This window comes from Stegodyphus dumicola, chromosome 8, assembly GCF_044657685.1.
Source record: "Stegodyphus dumicola isolate Sdum_Otavi_A_Nest chromosome 8, ASM4465768v1".
NCBI lineage: Eukaryota > Metazoa > Arthropoda > Arachnida > Araneae > Eresidae > Stegodyphus > Stegodyphus dumicola.
Window position 1 is genome coordinate 121,953,977 of NC_140775.1, and position 20,855 is coordinate 121,974,831.

A 20,855-nucleotide genomic window follows, 5' to 3' on the forward strand; every position below is an offset into this window, starting at 1 on the left:
TACTTTCACCGTTTCAGAAACATCCCCCTCTCCAATTCCTGAACCCCATCTTTCTCTGAAATGGTTATCGTACTCCGCGCACTCTGTCAAGTTCATTGTGGTGTTGCATTCCAAAGCTTTGCAAATAATTTTACTTGTAGCAGTGCAAAGCAAATGATAGTATTTCAGAAGGATGTATAACACTCAGGGCAGTTAACACATCGGCTGAGCAAGGCATATATATACACTCGCTGCAGTTAAGGGGTAATTTCCTTTCTGCTCATAAAATCCTTAAATTGAGGCTATTGATGTACAACATCTGGAATTAAACATAGCAGCATTAATTAATGTCTGCAAGTTACATTCAGTTAGTTTCATGTTTAGCAAGCAATTCTGTTTAAAAACAATCTCCCGAAGTGTATAAAACAAGCTATAATTAATGAATCAAGTGTAGTTTATTGTCTACAATAGCACAGCTTATCTGATTGGAGAAATTAGGAGAAAGTCATAATTCAATGCAGATTGATTTTTTTCATTTTTGTAAAGTTATTAATTAACTTGGTTTGTTTGTGTAATCAATTATAGGTTAAGGTAAAAGCATGTAAGGGCTATCTGAAATGAAAGGATTCATATTGTTTGAAGAATTAGTTTTAAATGCAAGCTGATAGAAATATGGTCATATAAATAAACAAAACTTTTTTTTTTTTTTTCCAGTTTAGAATCGCATGTTAGTAAATCATGAAATCATAATTAATTATTTTTATTATTAGTCATATATTAAGGTATATGTAATTTTTATTAAATTAATAAACTTGTCAATATTATTAATTAATATCAACATTTTACGCAACTATAATAGTTTCTACCAATGGAAGGTAAAATGCCAGTAGAAAGCTCTACTTTGTCATGAATAATGTTTGAGAATGAGATGTTTTAATGATATAGCAGCTCTTACTAAGTAGGAAATGAAATCCTTCATACAGAAATGCATTTTTTGAATTGATTTTGGCCATATAACCATTAGAGGTAAATTTTTAAAAAAAAAATTCCTTTTTGATTTTCAGTTAGTCTTTTATGAAATGTGTGCTGTATAACAGAGACATTAAAGAATTTTAAATATGTCTGCAAGGATATAAGTTTGAATTACTTGTTAAAATGTAAAAATTCAGAGTTACATGAACCCTAATTTAACCCAGGAGCACACACACTCATATGAGTTACACAAACGCGCACACTCTGTCCAAAAGACCCGATTTGTGGTTTTTGAAAAAAAAAAAATTGAAAAATTTTCAGAAATAGTATTACATCTATGTTAATAAATTTTATGATCAAACTTAAAAAATAGGCACATTAAAATTTTTAATTTTCCTAAATGTTTATGAAATAAAATTCCTTACAGACATAGAAAATCATAATTCAGAAGTCAAACAACAAAAATCAGCGTTAATTTACAAAAATTTTCACAGGACTAGTTTCGATGGTTTTACCGAACCAACATCTTCAGCTGCAAAACCGCAACCGGTTTTGCAGCTGAAGATGTTGATTTTTGTTGTTTGACTTCTGAATTAGTATTTATTCGGCGTGTTATTGTGTCTTAATTATAGAAAATCATATTATATATACTAGCATAGGAAAAAGTAGTATGCCTTTACTCAGTATCAATTCTTAGTTTTCTTTATTAGCGCTATAGACACAGAGAAAAAATGCAGCAGCAAAGTGTTGTGTGTTTCAAATGCAAATATTTCTCACATTCGGTGCAGTGCATTTTCGATTTTATGTGCTTTTTTGCTGGGCAGACACTATATCTTTTTCTTTATATATATATATATATATATATTTGTTCTTAATATTTTTTCCCATAAAACAATTTATGTCCTTCTCACTCTCATTTTCAGAACCTATATCAGTTTCTGAATCAGTATCACGTGAACTAAAAATTCATGATTACTTCCATTCTCATTTTCTTGAATACATTCTTCGCCATTTGGTACGAGGTGTATTCGGAAACTAAGTACCGTTTTGAAAAAAAAAAAAAATAGTAAAACAATTTTTTCGAATCCAATTTTATTTTTACATGAAAATACATGTCTTAAATTATTTTTCAACATAGTTTCCACCAATGATCAAACACTTGTCATAGCGGGTGACCAGTTTTTGTATACCATCGTCAAAGAAACTTCCCGCCAGTTTCGATAACCACGACTCCACAGCATTTTTCGTGCCATTGTCAGATCCAAAGCGCTTGCCACCAAGCTCGTGCTTCATGTGCAGGAACAAGTGATAGTCGGACGGCGCCAAGTCCGGGCTGTTCAGCGGGTGATCGAACTGCTCCCAATGAAACTGTCGAATTAACGATTGAGTGACACCAGCAGCATTTTTGGAACCCATCGGAAACACAGTTTGCGATAATTCAAGCGGTCAGACAAAATTTCGAACAAAACAGTATGTGAAATTTGCGGAAATGCCTCTGAAAGAGTTGTCATTGTGAAGCATCTGTTCTCATGAATTGCTTCATCAACTTTCCTTACCAAATCATCGGTGACAACAGAAGGCCGACCGCTCCGAGCCTCGGCGTCGACATTTGTTCGACCTGCATTAAACATTCTTACCCACTTTCTCACCATTCCATCACTTATCGCGTATTCACTGTAAACTTCTGTCACTTGACGATAAATTTCGGCCGGTTTAACATTCCTCGTGTTCAAAAATTTAATCACGGCACGAATCTCGCAGTGAGCGGGAGAACTAACTGTGTTAAACATTTTGAATGTGCACAGCAAACTGAAAACACAACATAGAGCAACCAAAATGGCGACAATTGAAAGTCAGTGAACAAGAAAGACTAATGCGCATGCGCGGGATGCCTACCACAGCGATGTGGCGGCGCTAGAATGAAACGGTACTTAGTTTCCGAATATGCTTGTACACTGCTCAAAAAAAAAAAAAAAAAAAAAATGGGACAGTGCTATATCTCCCGTTCTACTGGGGCGATTGACAAAATTCAAACTACATTTTTCATGTCTCGAAAGCGCGACTTAGGATATATATTAGATTTATATATAGTACTATTCTAACATAGGTATTTTGACACAAAATCGGACTTTTTCTGAAATAACATACCATTTTTTTTTACATATTTCGATTCTACGACTCAAATTATGCCAGAATACCAAGTTTGGTAAAAATCGTACGATTAGTTTTTAAAATATTAGCTCTCAAAATTTTAGCTCCTCAATGTTAATTGAATTTGGCAAATATTTATTAATATCTCTTTTTTTATTAAATTTTTTTGATTTTTTCTCCCACATTTCGAAATTTTGGTTCATTCCAAATAAAATTTACCCATTTTTTGCATTTTATTTTTTAAATTTTTATTTTTAAATAATTTCTATAGATTTTTCGAAAAAAATTTTGAATTATAACCTATAAAATTTTTACCATCATCTTAAAGTAGGTGTATTTTTAAGCATATCTGCAAAAAATTAGGCTTTTTTACTCAAAATTTTCTAAGATATACATGAATTTACATAATTTCGCGTTTTGAAATTTGGCACCTTTTTTTTGAGCGATAATAACGCCAAATGTGGTCTATAGATTTTTGTTACGCTGAATTGCCACAGCTATTTTTAACCTTAAACTTCAAGTAAAATTTTACGGAGAATTAATTATATAACATTTTTTCCCTCAATGATGCGTAATAAATATTTATTAATACTATATGAAAGGCTATTTTTTTAAATTATAGATGATATTATTCAAATTTTTAACTATTTTTTTTTTAATTTCTCTCGTATCTTTTCTTTTTTTTAAAAATTTAAAGAGTAAGTTTTTGTAAGAGTAAATTTTTACCTTCGGCGTTTTATCGTCTGCTACTTTACTTCGTTTAAATCGAATTGTCTAAAACTGAGAATTTTCGTTTGATATTTATTTGAATTTTATGACATTAACTGCATAATTTATTTCTAAACAAACGGTTGCTTTTGAAGTGGCCGAAAGAGCGGCTGATACTATCATCCACATTTTTAAAGCACAGTATATTTTTATAGAAACATAATATTTAGAATAATCATTTTTATAAAAGTCAAATTATGATATAAACATACAGCCCTCTAGAGACTGAATTAATGGAAGTTCAATGGTTATGTAGAAATGATCTGCAGCTACTTAATGGCTGGATAAGTCAGCAGATTCTGTGGACAAGTAAGAATAATTCTATAAACGCCACCCAACATTCAGGATTCAATAAACAACGAGGATACGATGTTTACTAAATGAATTAAGAAGTTTTAAAACATAATAAATCATATTTTTCCTAAAATGTATTTTTGTGCGTAGCGTATTTTCATTATATCCTTAAAATTCTAATTTAGAATGTAATTGTCAAGAACTGAATCCTAATCATCAGTAATATAATAAGTAATTATTGCTGTTATTAATAAATCTTTCTTATAAAGTAATTGCAAATATTTCAAAAAACTTTCTGTCTGAATGCAAACATTTTTCTATGCAAATATTTTTAATTTTATATTAATCAAGATTGCACACCATATTACTTATTTCCACTTCAAGTCTTACCGTCAGTTCTAGTAGAATTTACAAATCAATTATATTTAATTAAGGATTGAATTGGATTATTTAATTATGGCAAAGCACACGTGGGCTATCTGCCTAAAGGGAGGTATGCCTTCGTGGAGGACTTTCTAAGGGAAACTGGCTCATATACACGTTACACATGGGGAAAAATACGAAACCGCCCATGCGGCCAGCCCGTTCGCGAGATTCGAAACTCGAACCGAACTACCAGTGTTCAGCGTCTTTACCGCTCGGCTGTTGGTGAGCTGTTTAATTAAGGAATGACCATCTAAGTTAAGAAACAGCGTACCGTAACAACATTTCAATTATTGGCGCCGTATGTTTCATGTTACTCCCGATTGGCAAGCTACATGATTTTTAATGATTATTCGGATTTTACTAGTAACTTCACTTGGAAATCGAGCTTAAACTAGGTTAGTTGGTTATTTGAACATAGAAAGAACATGGGAGCTATTTGATTAAGATGCTTTCATAGGCAATCTTTGTAAAGAGAACCTAAAAAACTACGAAAACCAACCATGCAGCCTGGGTTAGACTGAGCAGCAAACAATTAGTATTTAACAATATTTTCTTTTTCAAATGCTAGGCAACTGATGAGGCTCCAATTAAATCTCCAATTTAATATTTTATTTGTAAATATTTAAAATATTGTTGTATTCTTTGACACAAAAAGGAGAATTTAAGTTTTGTTAACTCGTTAGTAAACTACCAAGCCGTAGTGCAAATGAATATTCAATTTCTTTGGCAATAATTGTATTCACTTTAATATTCTTGGAATATGAGCTAAAGAAGGAACGTTCTCGGAAGATTAAAGAAGTGTTTAAATCCAGTGATATTAGGTTTGTCTTATAAGCTCAGGATCAAAACGATTCTGCAATTGCCCGAGTAGTTGACTTGTAAATGGATGTGAATTAAGCAGATGACTTTTAATCTTACGTTATTCAGCCAGAAAACGTATTCCAAATGTTTTGTATTGCATGACAATGCATCTTTTCATTATTCAATAACCAGTCAGAGAACCGCTTGTGATCGGAAAATAAGTATGTATATTCAATCGTCCTGCATCTTCAAATTTGTCTTCTTGTGATTTTTTTTCTTTCTCAAAAACTAAAGTTGCCTCTCAAAGGAAAGTTTTTTGACATTGAAGAGACAAAATTAATATGACATCTACTTTTAGAGGCATGTGAAAAACAGATCTCTACAAACCTTCTCTTCCATTACGTGTTGTGCAGTCAGATAAAAAGTTACATCAGCGTAAATTCTATAATCTATTTTTATTACACTCTGATTACTTTATTAACATACAGTGAATATGTACTAAATCTTTTACTTCAGCTTAAGTAATTTGGAATTTTTGACGGAATTGTTGTCGGAACTAGGACTTAGAAGATAAGTCAAATTAAATATTTCGATAACCCAGTAAATTCAAGTTCGAAATTTTAATATTTTATTTTCGGAGGGAGGGGAAATGTTTTCAGTTTTGGTCCATTATACTAAGTATATTTGCTTCGATTTTTTATTTTTCCATAAAAGCGAAAACTTTACGCATAGTATACATATAATGCATAGCTTCAAATTAAAATTTAATAATATACAGAGTGGTTATAATTAAAGTTCCACATTGAAACGGTCATAAAAGGAAAACTACTGGATCAAATGTTATCAAACTTGGAAATCGTGTAAAGGAGGTCATGGGAATTTATTTTCCGCGAAAAAAAGGAAGTTCGAAACCTCACCAACAGGGAGGGAAATGGCGCTGTATGCAATATTGTTAAACGAAATATGGGTCGGAATCTAACTTAACCTTTTGTTAAACGGGTTTAATATGTTGTATACCCTTAAGAAACTTTGAAGTAGGCAAATTATTATTTAAAGATGTTAAATTCGATAAATGTCGAGTGCGCCATCCCTGTAAGTGAGAATTTCGTTCGTGAAAACCACGAATTAGCGATTAGAAAATGTGAGATTGCAAATCACTCTCACAAGTGTGTACAATCTGGAAATCGTTTTCTTACAGATCGCTAATTTGTAATTTTTTAAGCCTGAATTCGGGACTAAAACATGAAGATACTGATTCAAAACGCTTTTAATCGATTTGGGCCAAAGAAATCTCTCATGTTATCTATCTAGTTCCATTGCATTCTCCTACTGCATTCAATTGCATAACAGTCATTTCACCCCGTTTACTGTTGAATGACAGCTAGTTTTATAACTGAACCATTTTTTTTCTGAAGAGCAGTCGACAGCTGGACCACTGCGATTGCAGTTTCTTAGAGCCAGTATTAAAATGTTTCGTGATACATGAACTGCAGTAACGTGGCATTTTAGATACTACGATTTTTATGCAGGGCTGGGCACCACCTCAAGAGTGTCGCATAGTTACTTAGGCAACATTTCACAAATGAACGTCTTACAGGCCAACACTTCCCCTCTTCCCACCAGACCTTAACCTCTGTGACTTTTGTCTATGAGGTTATCTCAAAAGCACTGTTTATGGTGATAATCTAAACAATTTGGCAGAAATGAAAAATGTGATACACTGATAACTTTCCTCCTGATATGCTATGTGTAATGTGTATACGAGCCAGTTTCCCTTAAAAAATCCTCCACGAAGGCATCCCTCCCTTAAGGCAGATAGCCCTCGAGTGCTTTGCCGTAATCTAATAAACCAAACCAAAACCAAACCTGATATGCTAAGAGCTGCTGTTGAGAATGCAGTAACATGATTTAAATTGCTTTCGGAAAATGCTGGACGCTACATTGAACATGCTTTGTAACACGTTTCGGAAAATATTAAACACATTTTAAACAGATGTTTTCGTGTCTTATTTCATTTAACAATATTGTATACAGCGCCATTTTTCCCCTGATGGTGAGTTTTTGAACTCTTTTTTTTTTTCCGCCGAAAATAAATTCTCATAACCTCCTTTACACGATTCTCAAGTTTGATAACATTTGGTCCGGTAGTTTTCCTTTTATGACCATTTCAAAGTGGAACTTTAATAATAACCACCATGTAAAATAAGCTTTAAAAGTCTGACAGTTTGGTTCAAGTCCCAACTTTAAAAAATATATATATAAATATAAATTTGTATATTAATTCTCTTAGAAAGCATGTTTTAAGAAGCTAATTTTTTCTCTCGCGTTATATATTGTATAAAAAAACATGATCTTTAATATGATTTAGATTGTTTCATCCGATATAAGAATCGGGTTACTCTGTGGTACAGAATAAACCCTGCTGGACCGTTTTATTTCTTTGTCATTTAGCAAAAATCTTTTAATTAAATTATTTATCCTTTGGACTTCGCTTTAAACTTTATTAATAGCTAAAATGACTAGAAAATGAAAAGCTCTTTAGCTGAAACGCAATTCATATAGTTGATATTTTAAAAAATTGACAAGAATGCAAAATGTATGGAAGTCTAGCAGTCGAAAAATCTTAATTTTCTTGTGTGAGCACTGAAAATAACTGTAGAAGGAAAGAAGAAAATTAGGGAGAAAAGTAAGCAAAAATTTGCAGGGAAATTTGGCTGTCAGACGTACCAAGATGTTCAAAAAGTTGGACGCTTTCGAATATACTTTCAGGATATACTTCAAAGAATTTAGGTGTTCAAAGAGAAAACACTTGGACGAGTACACCAGCAAATACCATCAATTGAGCTTGTGTTAACAGAAAAGGCAAAACGATATCATTGCAGATTAAAGTGAAGAGCGACTGGTTTTAAACTATATGGTTGTGTAAATTACGTTATAGAACATCATATCGTATCATAAATGGTGAATCCCATGATTTCCTCAGTCGAATTATTTGAAGATTCAGGAGTTTATCCAGTGATGTATGTGGATGTCATTTAAAGATGTTTTTTTCCCTTCCTGATGAACTAGCGGCCGAGCGGTAAAGTCGATGAACACTGGTAGTTCGGTCCGAGGTTCGAATCCCGCGAACGGGCTGGCTGCATGGACGTTTTCGTGGTTTTCCCCATGTGTAAGTGTATGCGAACCAGTTTTCCTTAGAAAGTCCTCCAGGAAGGCATCCCGACCCTTAGGCAGATAGCCGTAGTGTGCTTTGTCATAATAAAATAAACCAAAACCTTTTGATGAAACCAGTCTTTCCTTTCATCTCATAGCTTCAAAATGTTTAGCCTCTAAAGACTGATAAAGGCTCTGACGAAATACTTCTTGAAGAACTTTCTAGGGAAACCAGCTGTCATACGCGGTACACATGAGAAAATCCACGAAAACGCCCATGCAACCAGCCCGTTTACCGGGGTTCGAACCCCGGAGTGAACTACCAGTGTTCAGCAACTTTACCGCTCGGCCGTTTGTGGGCCTTTATGAAATGGAAGGCGATAACTTTATTTAAAATGATTGTCAGAAATACCAAAATGTTTCGAAAAGTTGGATACTTTTCAATATACTTTCAGAATGCTTAAAGAAACAGAGAAGAAAAATAAATTTTTTCGTAAAATTTAGTATTCGTATTTTTTTAAATTTAAAACTTTTCAATCTTATGATATTTGATTCTTGCGATTTCAAAAATAAAATATTTGACTAAAATATGAATAACATTTTAAGAAACAAAATGTAGGATAAAATTGTGTAAAGCAATGGGCACAATGATAAAACTGTTTAAAGCAGTGTATGCAAGTCATCCTAAGTTAAAATATCGGTTATACATCTCTCTTATTTATATATATTTTTTCTGAACGGAACATTGAAAGGCGTGTAAAACTGTGCTTTACTGTATTTTCTCTTTTAATATAGTATGCAGTTTTCAAACGCATCGTAGTCTGGGTTACAAAGTATTCTTCCGAAAAAAACGCAGTTCAAATAAATAAAATCAAATTCTGGAAAATTGATATTAATAAATATATTCAAAATGCTCAGTTCGAAGAAATAAATAGAAAATTTTAAAACAATTATCTGAAGAGACAATGCAACACAAACAATTAAAATAAAAGTATAAAAATTTTAAAATGACCTAAAATAATAGCTATGACGAAAAATATATATAAAGAAAACTATTTGAAAAAAAAATAAATAAATAAACGCTGCACCTTTATTTACGCAGTTCGAATAGGTAAATAGAAATTTTTAAAACAGTTATTCGAAAAAAAAAGAAAAGAGTGCAACTTAAACAATTAAAATGAAATTCGAAAAGAAAAAATTACTTAAAATAATAAGTTATAATTAAAAATATAATATAAAGAATATTATTTGGAAAAAAGGAACGATGGTGACTTTTTTTCCTAAGGAAACTAGGTTGCCATATATTAAGAAGTTCGCCAAGTGAAGTCCGATTTTGTGTCAAAATACCTATGTTAGAATAGTGCTATATATAAATCTAATATATATCCTAAGTCGCGCTTTCGAGACATGAAGAACGCAATTTGAATTTTGTCAATCGGCCCAGTAGATCGGGAGATATAGGACTGTCCCATTTTTTTTTTTTTTTTTGAGCAGTGTACATCTAATAACTTTTACAGCATTTCTTCTTTGTTAGATAAATTAGTGACATGTTTGCCACTTTCAATACTATCACAGATTAGCTATGTAGTAATATGAATATGTATGCTAAATCTGAAAGACCTGATCCTATCAAAATCAAGCCTCCTAATCAAAGCCCCAGCAAAAAACATTCGGAAACATAAAGAGATCGACCTCAGGCATGACTACACACGACCTCAACAACTTGTATGAAATAAGGGGTTGCTTTGAGAAGTTTGTTTAATCGTGCACTGGGTCTGATGGACCCAGTGCACGCGCTCGCGGGTTAAATGTAAAATTTATTTGTACCAGTTACTGTATTAATTATAAAAATTACATTTTTTTAAAGCTGTTATTATGTTGTAAAGTTTAAAAAAAAAATGTTAAGCATAAGAAAACTGCCTAATGTGCATGTGTGTTTTTTCATAGTGTTTGCACATATGTGCAAGCAGCATGAAAAATATAGGAAGTAGATAAAAACGTTTTTATAATTTTTCCACATCTACTTAAGTATTGTTACAGCAGAAGCATTCATAAACTTTATAGAGTGTCTATATACTACCAAATAATTCCTGCTATGAAGGTTTGACAAAACACTAGGGACTAAAGTAAGATGAGTTTCTCTAAGAAAAATTTTCGTGTCACATTTGTCGTACTGTTTCATTTAAGCTTTCTCAAGTCATCATTGCTCCAGGGATTAGTTATAGGATGTACATTAACTTGTCTAGCAAGTATGATTTCTAACCCATAATTTTCCTTAGCTTCCAAGCAGTGTTTGCACTTCTGTGCATGGAATTTTCTTGACAGTGCATCGGCATTTACAGATGAAGATCTTTTGTGTTGTAGAATTTCCATGTTATATTCTTCTAGTCACTTTATCCATTTGGTTACTTGACCTTCTAGATATTTAAAACTGAGTAACCAATATAAGGCATAATCAGTGCACAGTCAGTCACACTGACGACTTTATCATGACTTTTATTTTCTATCCTATGAGGTATTCTGATCTTTCTGATTCAGGGGGTGAAATTTTGAAATGCTGGCTGCTTAATTTTTCTTCATCTGTTGTGAGTTCTTGATATATCCCTCCTTTATATTACTGCGTCTTAAGGTGACAGTAAAAAGCATAAATTAATGAAAACTGTGTCGCCATATTGAAGCTCTAAAGCATTCTCTAAGGTTTTGACGTCTCTTTTTTTATGGGGCCAGAAGTATTTATGTCTGCAGCTTCTTATTAAAGGGAAAGGACATGATTAAGTCAGGATGTCATTCAATAAACAGTTAGTCCTTGGGCAGAAAGTCAATGCAATATTTTCTTCATAATTTCATTGGCATTAGCTGCTGCTTCTATCCAGCTGGCCAATGGTCATATCCACAATGACTCTTGCCAGCACACTTTCATCTTTCTAATAAGCATTCAAAGTTATCGCATTTCTGATACCAGTTGCTGCATGCTATATATTCATAGAAATCTAAAAATAAATGGTCCGGAATAGAAAGATTTGAAACTCTATTCCATCTTGAGATGAATAAAATTTTTTACAAGCAAAATAAACAGCTAAAAATAACCTGAGGAAAATACTCAGGTATAAGCCAAATTTTTAACACCTGAGAAATATTACAGATCAACAAAATTGATTCAGAGAATAAATAATCTGAACCAGTAATCAGCAAGTAGTTAACTCAGTAATGCAACTATCATTGACAAACCAAGTCTTAATTCAGTTTGCTTACAACTACCTCATAGCTTTATAATAGTATAAATATACTATTGCAATAGTATAAATATACTATTGCACAAGAGTAAGAGAAAGCAGTTCTATAACCTTCTGAGAAAATCGATTTTAGGATTAGGACATGATAAAAATTGCCATCAAGATCAGGTAGGAAGTTTCTTGCTGTGTCTCTAGTTCTGGTTAAGTTATTCACACAAGTCTATCATGAATAGAATTATAATTAAAAGTTCTATAAAGTAATGCTTTAACCTTCTTGCTGCATAATTTCTTTATCAAAATAGGTTCCAAAATTGCATATTTTATTACATATTTCAAATATTTATATTCAAATATAAATGTATTTTAGAGTTGAAATACAGTACAAAGTCTTTAATCTGGACTCGTCGGGACTTCGGCGATTCCGGATTAGGGGTTTTTCCGGATTATAGATCATCAATTTAAATCTGGTAAGATGGCATGAAGAAATTATAAAATTAAAAATATGAAACCGTAATTTATGAAATAAAGAGCAATTATAATCTAAAGGGTATCAAAATTTACGAAAAAAAAAAAAAGCTTAATATTTACTTGTTTACTTTATTAAACATGTCTTTCAACGTGCGCATGCTTAAAGCATACATTACGCATAGTCGAAATTAGAAAATTGCAACCAGAAAACTATTTGATGTGTATTCGTGATATTTATAATGACAAGGAATTTGATTTAAATCATATCAAAGATGGAATATATCGAGATGAAATACTACATTTAGTAAGGAATTATAAGCCAAATAAAATAAAAACATCTGCCCTGAAGATGAGCGTGAAATTGATAAACAGATTTCGGAATTGTTATAGAAACAAAGGATATGCCTTTATGCATTTTTTGCAGTAACTCCACTTTTTGTTTGATGGACATCGAAACATGCTTTTGCTTTGTAGATCCTTTGGCAGCTCCAGAATCGGAAACTCTTTTTGACGTAATCGAAAGTTTAAGCTTACTTTTTATGAAATTGCTCTAACAGCCAAAAATAATAAGCCGGATCCAATTAGAAGATTAAGGAACAACACAATCTGCAACATTAACTGAAATAGATAATTAGATAATTTTAGCCTAGCTTATACCGTCCATTTTACATTAAACACGCATGCGTAAACGTATTATGTGCATGCGTAAACACATTATGCGTTTATGCATGCGCAGAAAGTTTGTAGCTTTGAGGTCCGGATTAAAGACTTGTACTGTATGCATAATGTACTGTATACAAAAATTTTTGGTAAAAGAGGGGGTTTCCCCCTCCCCAATAAGATTATAAAAAAAAAGTCAGAAAATTTAAACTGAAGAACTATGATATAAAAGCAAAATTCTGAAAATTATAAGGATTTTTTTTAACTGGACTGTCTTGTATTTTTACAGGTACTACTATTCCAACTCCTGCTGTAATCTCTGCTCCACCTACAAATGTACCTGTTGTCACAGCACCTTCATCTCCATTAATTAATGGCATTCCTAAGGAAACTGTGCAGGTAACTTTTTTCCTGCAGTACAGTCAAAAGTCGTTAATTCGGACACCCATAATTCGGAATGATCTATAATCCGGACATCAAAACTAAAAACTTTCTGCGCATGCACCGCGTTGACACATGCGCAGAGGCGTTCACGCGTGCGCGTAAGACCTTTTACGACTGCGCATATGAGTGTGCGCAAGTGCAGAATACGTTTTCGCACGTGCATTTTATGTATAATGGACGTATAAGCTAAATAATTATCTATTTCAGTTAATGTTGATGATTGCGTTGTTCCTTAATTTTCGAATTGCATCCGGCTTATTATTTTTTGCAGACTGTAAGAGCAATTTTATAAAAGTAAGCTTAAACTTTCGATTATATCAAATAGAATTTCCGATATATATTTGTTAATATGTAAAGGATCTAAAGCGAAAGTATGTTTTGAAATCCGAAATCTGTTTATCAATTTCACGCTGCTCGGCGGCGGGCGCGTAATGAATTGGAAGTTGATTTGTCAGCACTATCCTTATCTTCAGCGCAGATGTTTTTATTTTATTTGGCTTATAATTCCTTACCAAATGTAGTATTTCATCTCGATATGCTTCGTCTTTGATATGTTTTAAAACAAGTTCCTCGTCATTATAATTCGCTTCCGATAGCGAAGAAAAGTGACAGAGGTTATTGAAAACAAAAAAATTTCGATTGACAAATTAGTCGGTATTCTTGACACAGCAATTATAGGACTTGAACGGCGGAACTTTGTAACTGAACAAGAAATTATGTCAGTTTAATAGAATTAAAGAGAAAGTATTATCACATGAAACGAAGCAAAACTTAAACAACTTACATTGAAAGAAATGTTTAATAAAGTAAACAAATAAATATTAAGCTTTTTCTTTTTGCAAATTTTGATACCCTTTAGATCATAATTGTTCTTTATTTCATAAATTACGGTTTCATATTTTTAATTTTATAATTTCTGCGTGCCATCTTACAAGATTTAAACTGATGATCTATAATCCGGAAAAATCGATAATCCGGAATCGTCGAAGTCCCGACGAGTCCGGATTAATGACTTTTGACTGTATATGCATTTTTGAAAAACTCAAAGAATCAAATGGATAGCCTGTTCTCTTTCCTTCTTCTTTTTAGTCCAAACGGGCAATTTGCCCAGAAGGACTATTCAATTCGAAAGGTAACTCACAAAACATTATAAAATCTGAAAGCCTTCAGATTTTCTTTAATATGCATAAATTGTGACCAAAACAATAGCTATGAGCTGTAAAGATAGCCATACAAAAGTTTTTCCCATTCCACAAAATCACCAATGAATTAGTGACTTTTTGTGAGTATGTCACTACCGTATTTGACGGCATATAATACGCACCCTTATTTAGAAGGCCACACACAAGGAAAGAAAGTTTCAATAGTCCACAATAACTTCAAATGTGGTTTCTTTTAGTTATCACGTTTCGTAAAAGCCAAATAAACAATCATTAAATGCAATTACCAAACATATTTTTATTAAGGAAAATTAACAAACGGCAAGCTATTTTGAACATGATATGTAAATTTCAATAATGAATAAATGAGTGAACGGCAAGTAATCAAACATAATACAAAATAAAGCAGAAACAACGAAAAACACAAATTCAAGGAAAACATTGCCTATCATGAAATTAGACTTTAATCACTTTCAAAACCATAAAAGTCCTTTTCACTATCATCATCATCGAAAACGAGAATATCGTCATCACTACTGTTTCCATCATCGCTAGTATCACCTTCTTCGAATAATGCGCCGTCTTCTGCTCCGTCAAGAGCATTACTGATTCTGCACGTTTTAAAGGACTTAACAATTACTTCAGCCTTTACGTCCTCCCAAGATCTTTTTACTCACTCGCGCATTTGTGAAATAGAGGGCCGCTTCATTCTACCTGAGGGTGTGAGAGGGCGTGATGTGGCTCTCCTATCCACTTGTTCCATCTTTCTTGCACTTTTTCCTTAAATGGCTTATTCACTGATACATCTAAAGGCTGCAATTGGCTAGTCAGTCCACCAGGAATGACAGCTATCTGGGTTTTTAATTCTCTCACTTTATTCTTTATGGTTTCAGTTCTATGGGCGCTAAACTGATCCAAAACCAAAAGAGAGCATTTTCTTGTCCACCAGGTCGCCTCGCCCATACCTTCTCTAACCACAGTTTCATTCCAGCTTCGTCCAGACAACCTTTCGGATGGACATGAACAATAACACCCGTTGGATGTTTTTCTTTTGGATGAGTTTTTCTTTTGAATATGAAAAACGGCGGTAGTTTTGTGCCATCAGCACAACATGTTAGAACTATCGTATATCGGGTTTTTTCATGACCTGTGGTTTTTATGGTTATTGATTTAGACCCTTTAAAACTCACAGTCTTGTTGGATGGTACATCAAATGTGAGTGGAATTTCATCCATATTTCCTATTTGACCGAGCTCAAAAGAAGTTTTCTTGCGTGCATTTATAGCAAACCTATGAAATGCTAGTATTTTTTCTTCATAATCTGCTGGCATTTTCTGTGCAATAGTTGTTTTTGTGTGCATTGATAAGCCTTGCCTTTTCATGAACCTGTAGCACCAGCCCTCAGACCCTGAATGAGCCTGGAAGTTCTGATTCCCATGTTTTTCTGCAAATCCTTTGGCCTCATTGATTATCATTTTGGTTGAAACACTTATCCCAGATTTCTTCTTATTTATCACCCACATTTTTATGGATTTTCAAGCTCAGGCCAAGATGGAGCTGGGCATCGAAGGTTATGTTTTTTTTTTTTTAGCAGTCTTCAGTTGATCTTCCTGCAGTCGCCAAGTACGTATCATTTTTTCAGTAGGTGGTGGACCGAAATGCCTTGCTGCTGCTCTGTTTCCATGCACTTTGGTGTAGTTTAACACTCCTAGTTTATACTGAATTATATAGCTTAATCTCTTGTTTCCTGTAGTCATATTTTCCAGAGATTTTTTTTTTTTAAACAAATAGTTTTAAGCACCGATACCGACACGTTTATACAGAGTAAGCACCGATACGTGTGTCGGCTGAGTCAAAGAAAGTCTATGTAAAGAAAGAAAGGCTCCATAGACGTAATGTGATCGTCGAACCTGTTCGAACTTTGATATCAGCTTCGAGCTTTGGCGCTTTTTGGCGACAAATATTTCACGCATGCACAAAATAATTATGGCAGATGTGGAAAAAGTTATGTGTGTCTAGACCTTTATCCGTGCTAAAAATACATTCAGTATTGAAAGTTAACCTGTGTCCTTCACGTATAAGACGCAGGTAACTTTTTTGATACCAAATTTAGGAAGAAAAGTGTGTCTTATATGCTGTCAAATACAGTAATTAGAATGTACTAATTTAAAAAAAAAAGTTCTGAAAGTTCAGGATTTGTGTTAACCTTTTTGCTTCCATTGGATAGGTATCAAAGGAATAGATAAAAAGTTAGATTTTTGTAATTTTTACAATTTTTTTTTTTTTTTTTTAAATTGCTTAAATGTATGCCTACAGCCACCTGTTACTAAAATAAAAACTGTGCAATAACTTTCATGTTTACAGAGCATACTAGGAGGTACTCCTGGTATGCATGCTGATATGTAAAGGTGCACGTGGGTCAGTTTGAAAATCTTATTAATATTGTGTTTTGTAAACTATCAGCAAATATTCACAGTTGTGAACCTTGCAATTAAAATCAATTTTCTAAGTGCAGTTGGCATTAAAATAACTACTTTAATCATTTTTTTACACTGCTCTTCACTTATGCTATACTTTCAGTCTAAACTCAGCATTTATTTACTCTTACATAAAGTGTATACTATTTGTATCACTCCAAAATTATTAGAAAATTAGACATAAGTAACTAGACTACAGTAATAATTTCCAGAATTGTGATCATGCATGTTTAATCTTTTACTGTAAGTTATTGTGAATTAGCAACCAAAATATTTATGCTTCACTTTTATCTCTTTATTTATATTCTCATTGAAGAATCAACTTGGCTACTTTGCAATAGTTTTCAAAATTCCAGTTTCGAAAAGTTGCCAAATAGCATTATATCACTGAATTTTGTTTTAAAAAATTTTGCACTGCATATTTATAAAATGTTAGCAGCAGAATTTCTCATTGTTATGTATATCTAGATGAGCACTTTGATATATATTTTTTGTGAAAAAAACTGAGCTTTTATTTGGAATGATGGTTTCCTCATTTGCCATTCCTGAGATTATTAATGTACTACTGCAGATAACATGCCTGTGGTGGACACATTTGTGAATAAAAGTTGGATCTTTTATTAACCCTCTTAGCGTTAGGGACATAAAATTTGGCATAGAAGGGTGGCTTTCGTAATCATTACACATGAAAATTTCTGGCAACTTTTAATGTTTTCGATTTCATGTTGCATATATATGAGAAGAAAAGGAATCAAAATAGAAAGTAACAGAATCGTGTTTTTAATTATATTCAAGAAAATACCATTTATTCGTGACATTTTGGGGAACTCTGAAATTTCAGTGCTAAACCCATGACACTTGGAGGGATAAATTAAATAATGCCGTCGATATTAATAAAAAATATCTATTAGATATGTATTATAAATTATGCAGGTTTAAAATTATACAAGTATCATTGTTAGCCCCCTGAAAGGTATGACTGTCTTTACCAAGTCATGAAATTTTTATTATTTTGTATATATTACCTTCTTATTTAAAATATTTTGCTCTTTTTACTTTAATGATCTAAATATTATCTTAATGAAGAGAATTTCTAAAAACAGAAATAAACTAATCAATTTTAACAAATTTAATTAATAAATGTTGTCTAAATGCAGTCTTCATAAGCAGATCCAAAAAGTTGTGCCACTCAGTTGGATGATCCAAAGGTGGTTATTAAGGACTCATTGGTTACTTGCTGGTTCATCAGTAAGTAACAGAAGTCACATGTGCTGAATAATTTATTTTCTACGTATTGAAGAACCTACATTGAAATTTAATTTTTAAGAACCTATATTGAAATTTAATTTATAAATGCTCAGATTATTTTAAGTCATAATTGGCCTTACAAAAGAATTCTTCTTTCTGAATTTTTAACTGGCAAAACACAAGCTTAAATCATTCAAACTGATATGCAAGAAATAAAAGTTCTGATGCATTTATGCGAGTATAATCAAACCTTTATTATGGAATAACCTTATTATAAATAAAAGAAGTTTCTAGATTGTTTTATGTTGACGCTATGTTCTCTTATTTTAGAGTGAACCTGTTCCTGTTGCTTCTAAAGGACCAGAAAAAGTAAGATTTCTTTGTGCCATTTTACTCAAAAATTTTAATTTTTTGAGAGGGGATACTTTTAAGAATGTTAGTGCCAAGAGGTAGTTAGTTATATTCAAATAATTTCTTTGTCTTTGTAATTCAAGTGAAAATTGTTTATTTACATGGTTTTGATGAAAGTTCGAAGCATTATTGAATAATTCAATTATAAGAATTAGTTAAGAGTTGACTGTCATTATTTTGATACCTTTTCTACAACAGTAACTTGTTTGGTCCCCCCCCAAATGCCTGTCCTTGTCTTTTATCAGTAAGAGCTACACTAAATAGAAATACTGGTAATTACAATAAGACACAAGGGTAAAAAGTCATTTTTGGAATGACCTTTGGATATTTTTAGTTGCTAAATACAATTATTAAAAAATTCATTTTGCTGGCTGTTACATATTAAATTTTAATATTTTTGTGCATTAATGTATTAAATTATGTTTATTTTAATCTATATAACTTTTTTTATTTTATTAAAATCCCATACATCCATTTAGTGGAATTTAATCAAAGTGTCAGTTCTCTTTTCATCATCAGCTTACCTCTGTTATTCAGTTATCACTTTCTGCAACTGGCATTTCTTGTGTAGTTAGTTCATTTAATATTTTTCACTGGACTACTGATAGTAATAAAATTATTTGCATTTTAAATCTAAGCACTATTGTATAATATAGGTTATAGAGCTCTATAAAATTATTTCTGAAACTTGATTTTAGCTGAGTCTAATTTCTAATTTTACCGATGCATTGTATTTATATGTTAGGCTGCCTTGCTAATGAAGTATTATGAGATATTCCTTTGGGTTGAGGGGGGGACTAAGATACAACTTTAATCTTTGTTTTTTGTGCAGTTTTGGTGTATTTTTATGATTCTAACAGATCTTGTAATGTGCCTTAGTGTGTAGTTTGATTTTATATGTTTGCAGTTTCTTAATATAGCAGCTTTAATACAAATAATAGCTCATCCCAAATAAACAAACAAAAATAACATTTTAACTTTGGAAATATTTTTAATTGCACAGTATGTACAATGTATTCATCTCCGAATTTCAGTGAATAGTATTTATTTCAGTTAGCATTCATTCATTGCTTTCTGTAAATGATACACAGTTAACTCCTGATTTATCTAGGTAATATCAAAAAACAATGCCCTCAATTAACTTAAAGTCACTATAAATCTGAGAGCATTTAAAAAACTTTGGGAAGATAAATAATCCATTTTATAATTAGCAGAAAAATATTAGCAAATAATTTGTATTTTTAAGTTTTATCTGGAGGATAAGTTCATTTAGGTGCATTGATGAAATCGATTCTTTAAACAAAAGAGAGTTTCCCCTTGCTTTGTTTATTTATATTACTGTTGTATTATGGTATGAGTCAATGCCAAAAAGAAAATTAACGTCTGTACACTTTATTTATAAAATAAGTATTATAGTAAAAGGATTTTAAAATCTATGTATTTTAGATTATGTAAATTAAAGTATGTCATGTTGTCAGTTAGAAAAGTCCCAGATACTCTGATATCTTTTGCCATCACTGCTGTTATTTCAGATTATTTTCCCTGTCCTACTAATGGTGTGCTGTTTGTTTCTTTTGAATTCTGAAAGAACTGAAACACCTGTTTTTGGATCAATAATTGATCCACTTGATTTTTTGTGCTTCTTAAAAAGATTTTCATTGATTTCTACTATTTTGTTAGGTCTTTTGATTTAGGATGATCTGTTTCGAACACTATTAGTGCAAACTACAGACTTCCCACAGGTTATTGATTTTTCCTGTCTGTTACCGTTTTATCAGCTGTGTGCAGCTGACCGTATTGTGTTGATCAATATACACTTTTTTTTTTTTTTTTTTTTTTTTTTTTTTCCCCGGGGGAGATCTTATAAATTTGAAAATAATCTAATACTTGATGTACCACACAAGGCAGGTTCAAAAAAAATTTTAAATATATTTTTAGTGCAAGGGAAAGACACAACAATAGCAGTTATTTACATCCTTGTTCATAAAAAAAAAAAAAAAAAAAAAAAAAAAAAGCTTATCAGGCTTGTATTAAACATATGCATGGGTGTGTTGTTATTTCATGCTGATCCACAATTGGAACTGAATCGCCCTGCTTGGCGATAGTTTCATGGTCAATGGAATATATGCAAGTACTTACTCCTACATAGATAGTGATATTTTATGCTGATAATTTGTATAGTAATTTTTCCATTTTCCATGTTGATCTGT

At 32.2% G+C, this 20,855-nt stretch overlaps 1 protein-coding gene across 2 annotated transcripts in view; it reads left to right on the forward strand.

Moving 5' to 3' along the window:
- Prp40 (pre-mRNA processing factor 40) overlaps positions 1 to 20,855 on the forward strand; it is a 149,441-nt gene that overhangs the window by 23,309 nt on the left and 105,277 nt on the right. For both annotated transcript variants that reach the window (XM_085822344.1, XM_085822345.1), the window contains exons 4-5: positions 13,195 to 13,304; positions 18,565 to 18,603. In XM_085822344.1, coding sequence (XP_085678470.1) covers positions 13,195 to 13,304; positions 18,565 to 18,603 — 149 coding nt within the window. The remainder of the gene's footprint in view (positions 1 to 13,194; positions 13,305 to 18,564; positions 18,604 to 20,855) is intronic.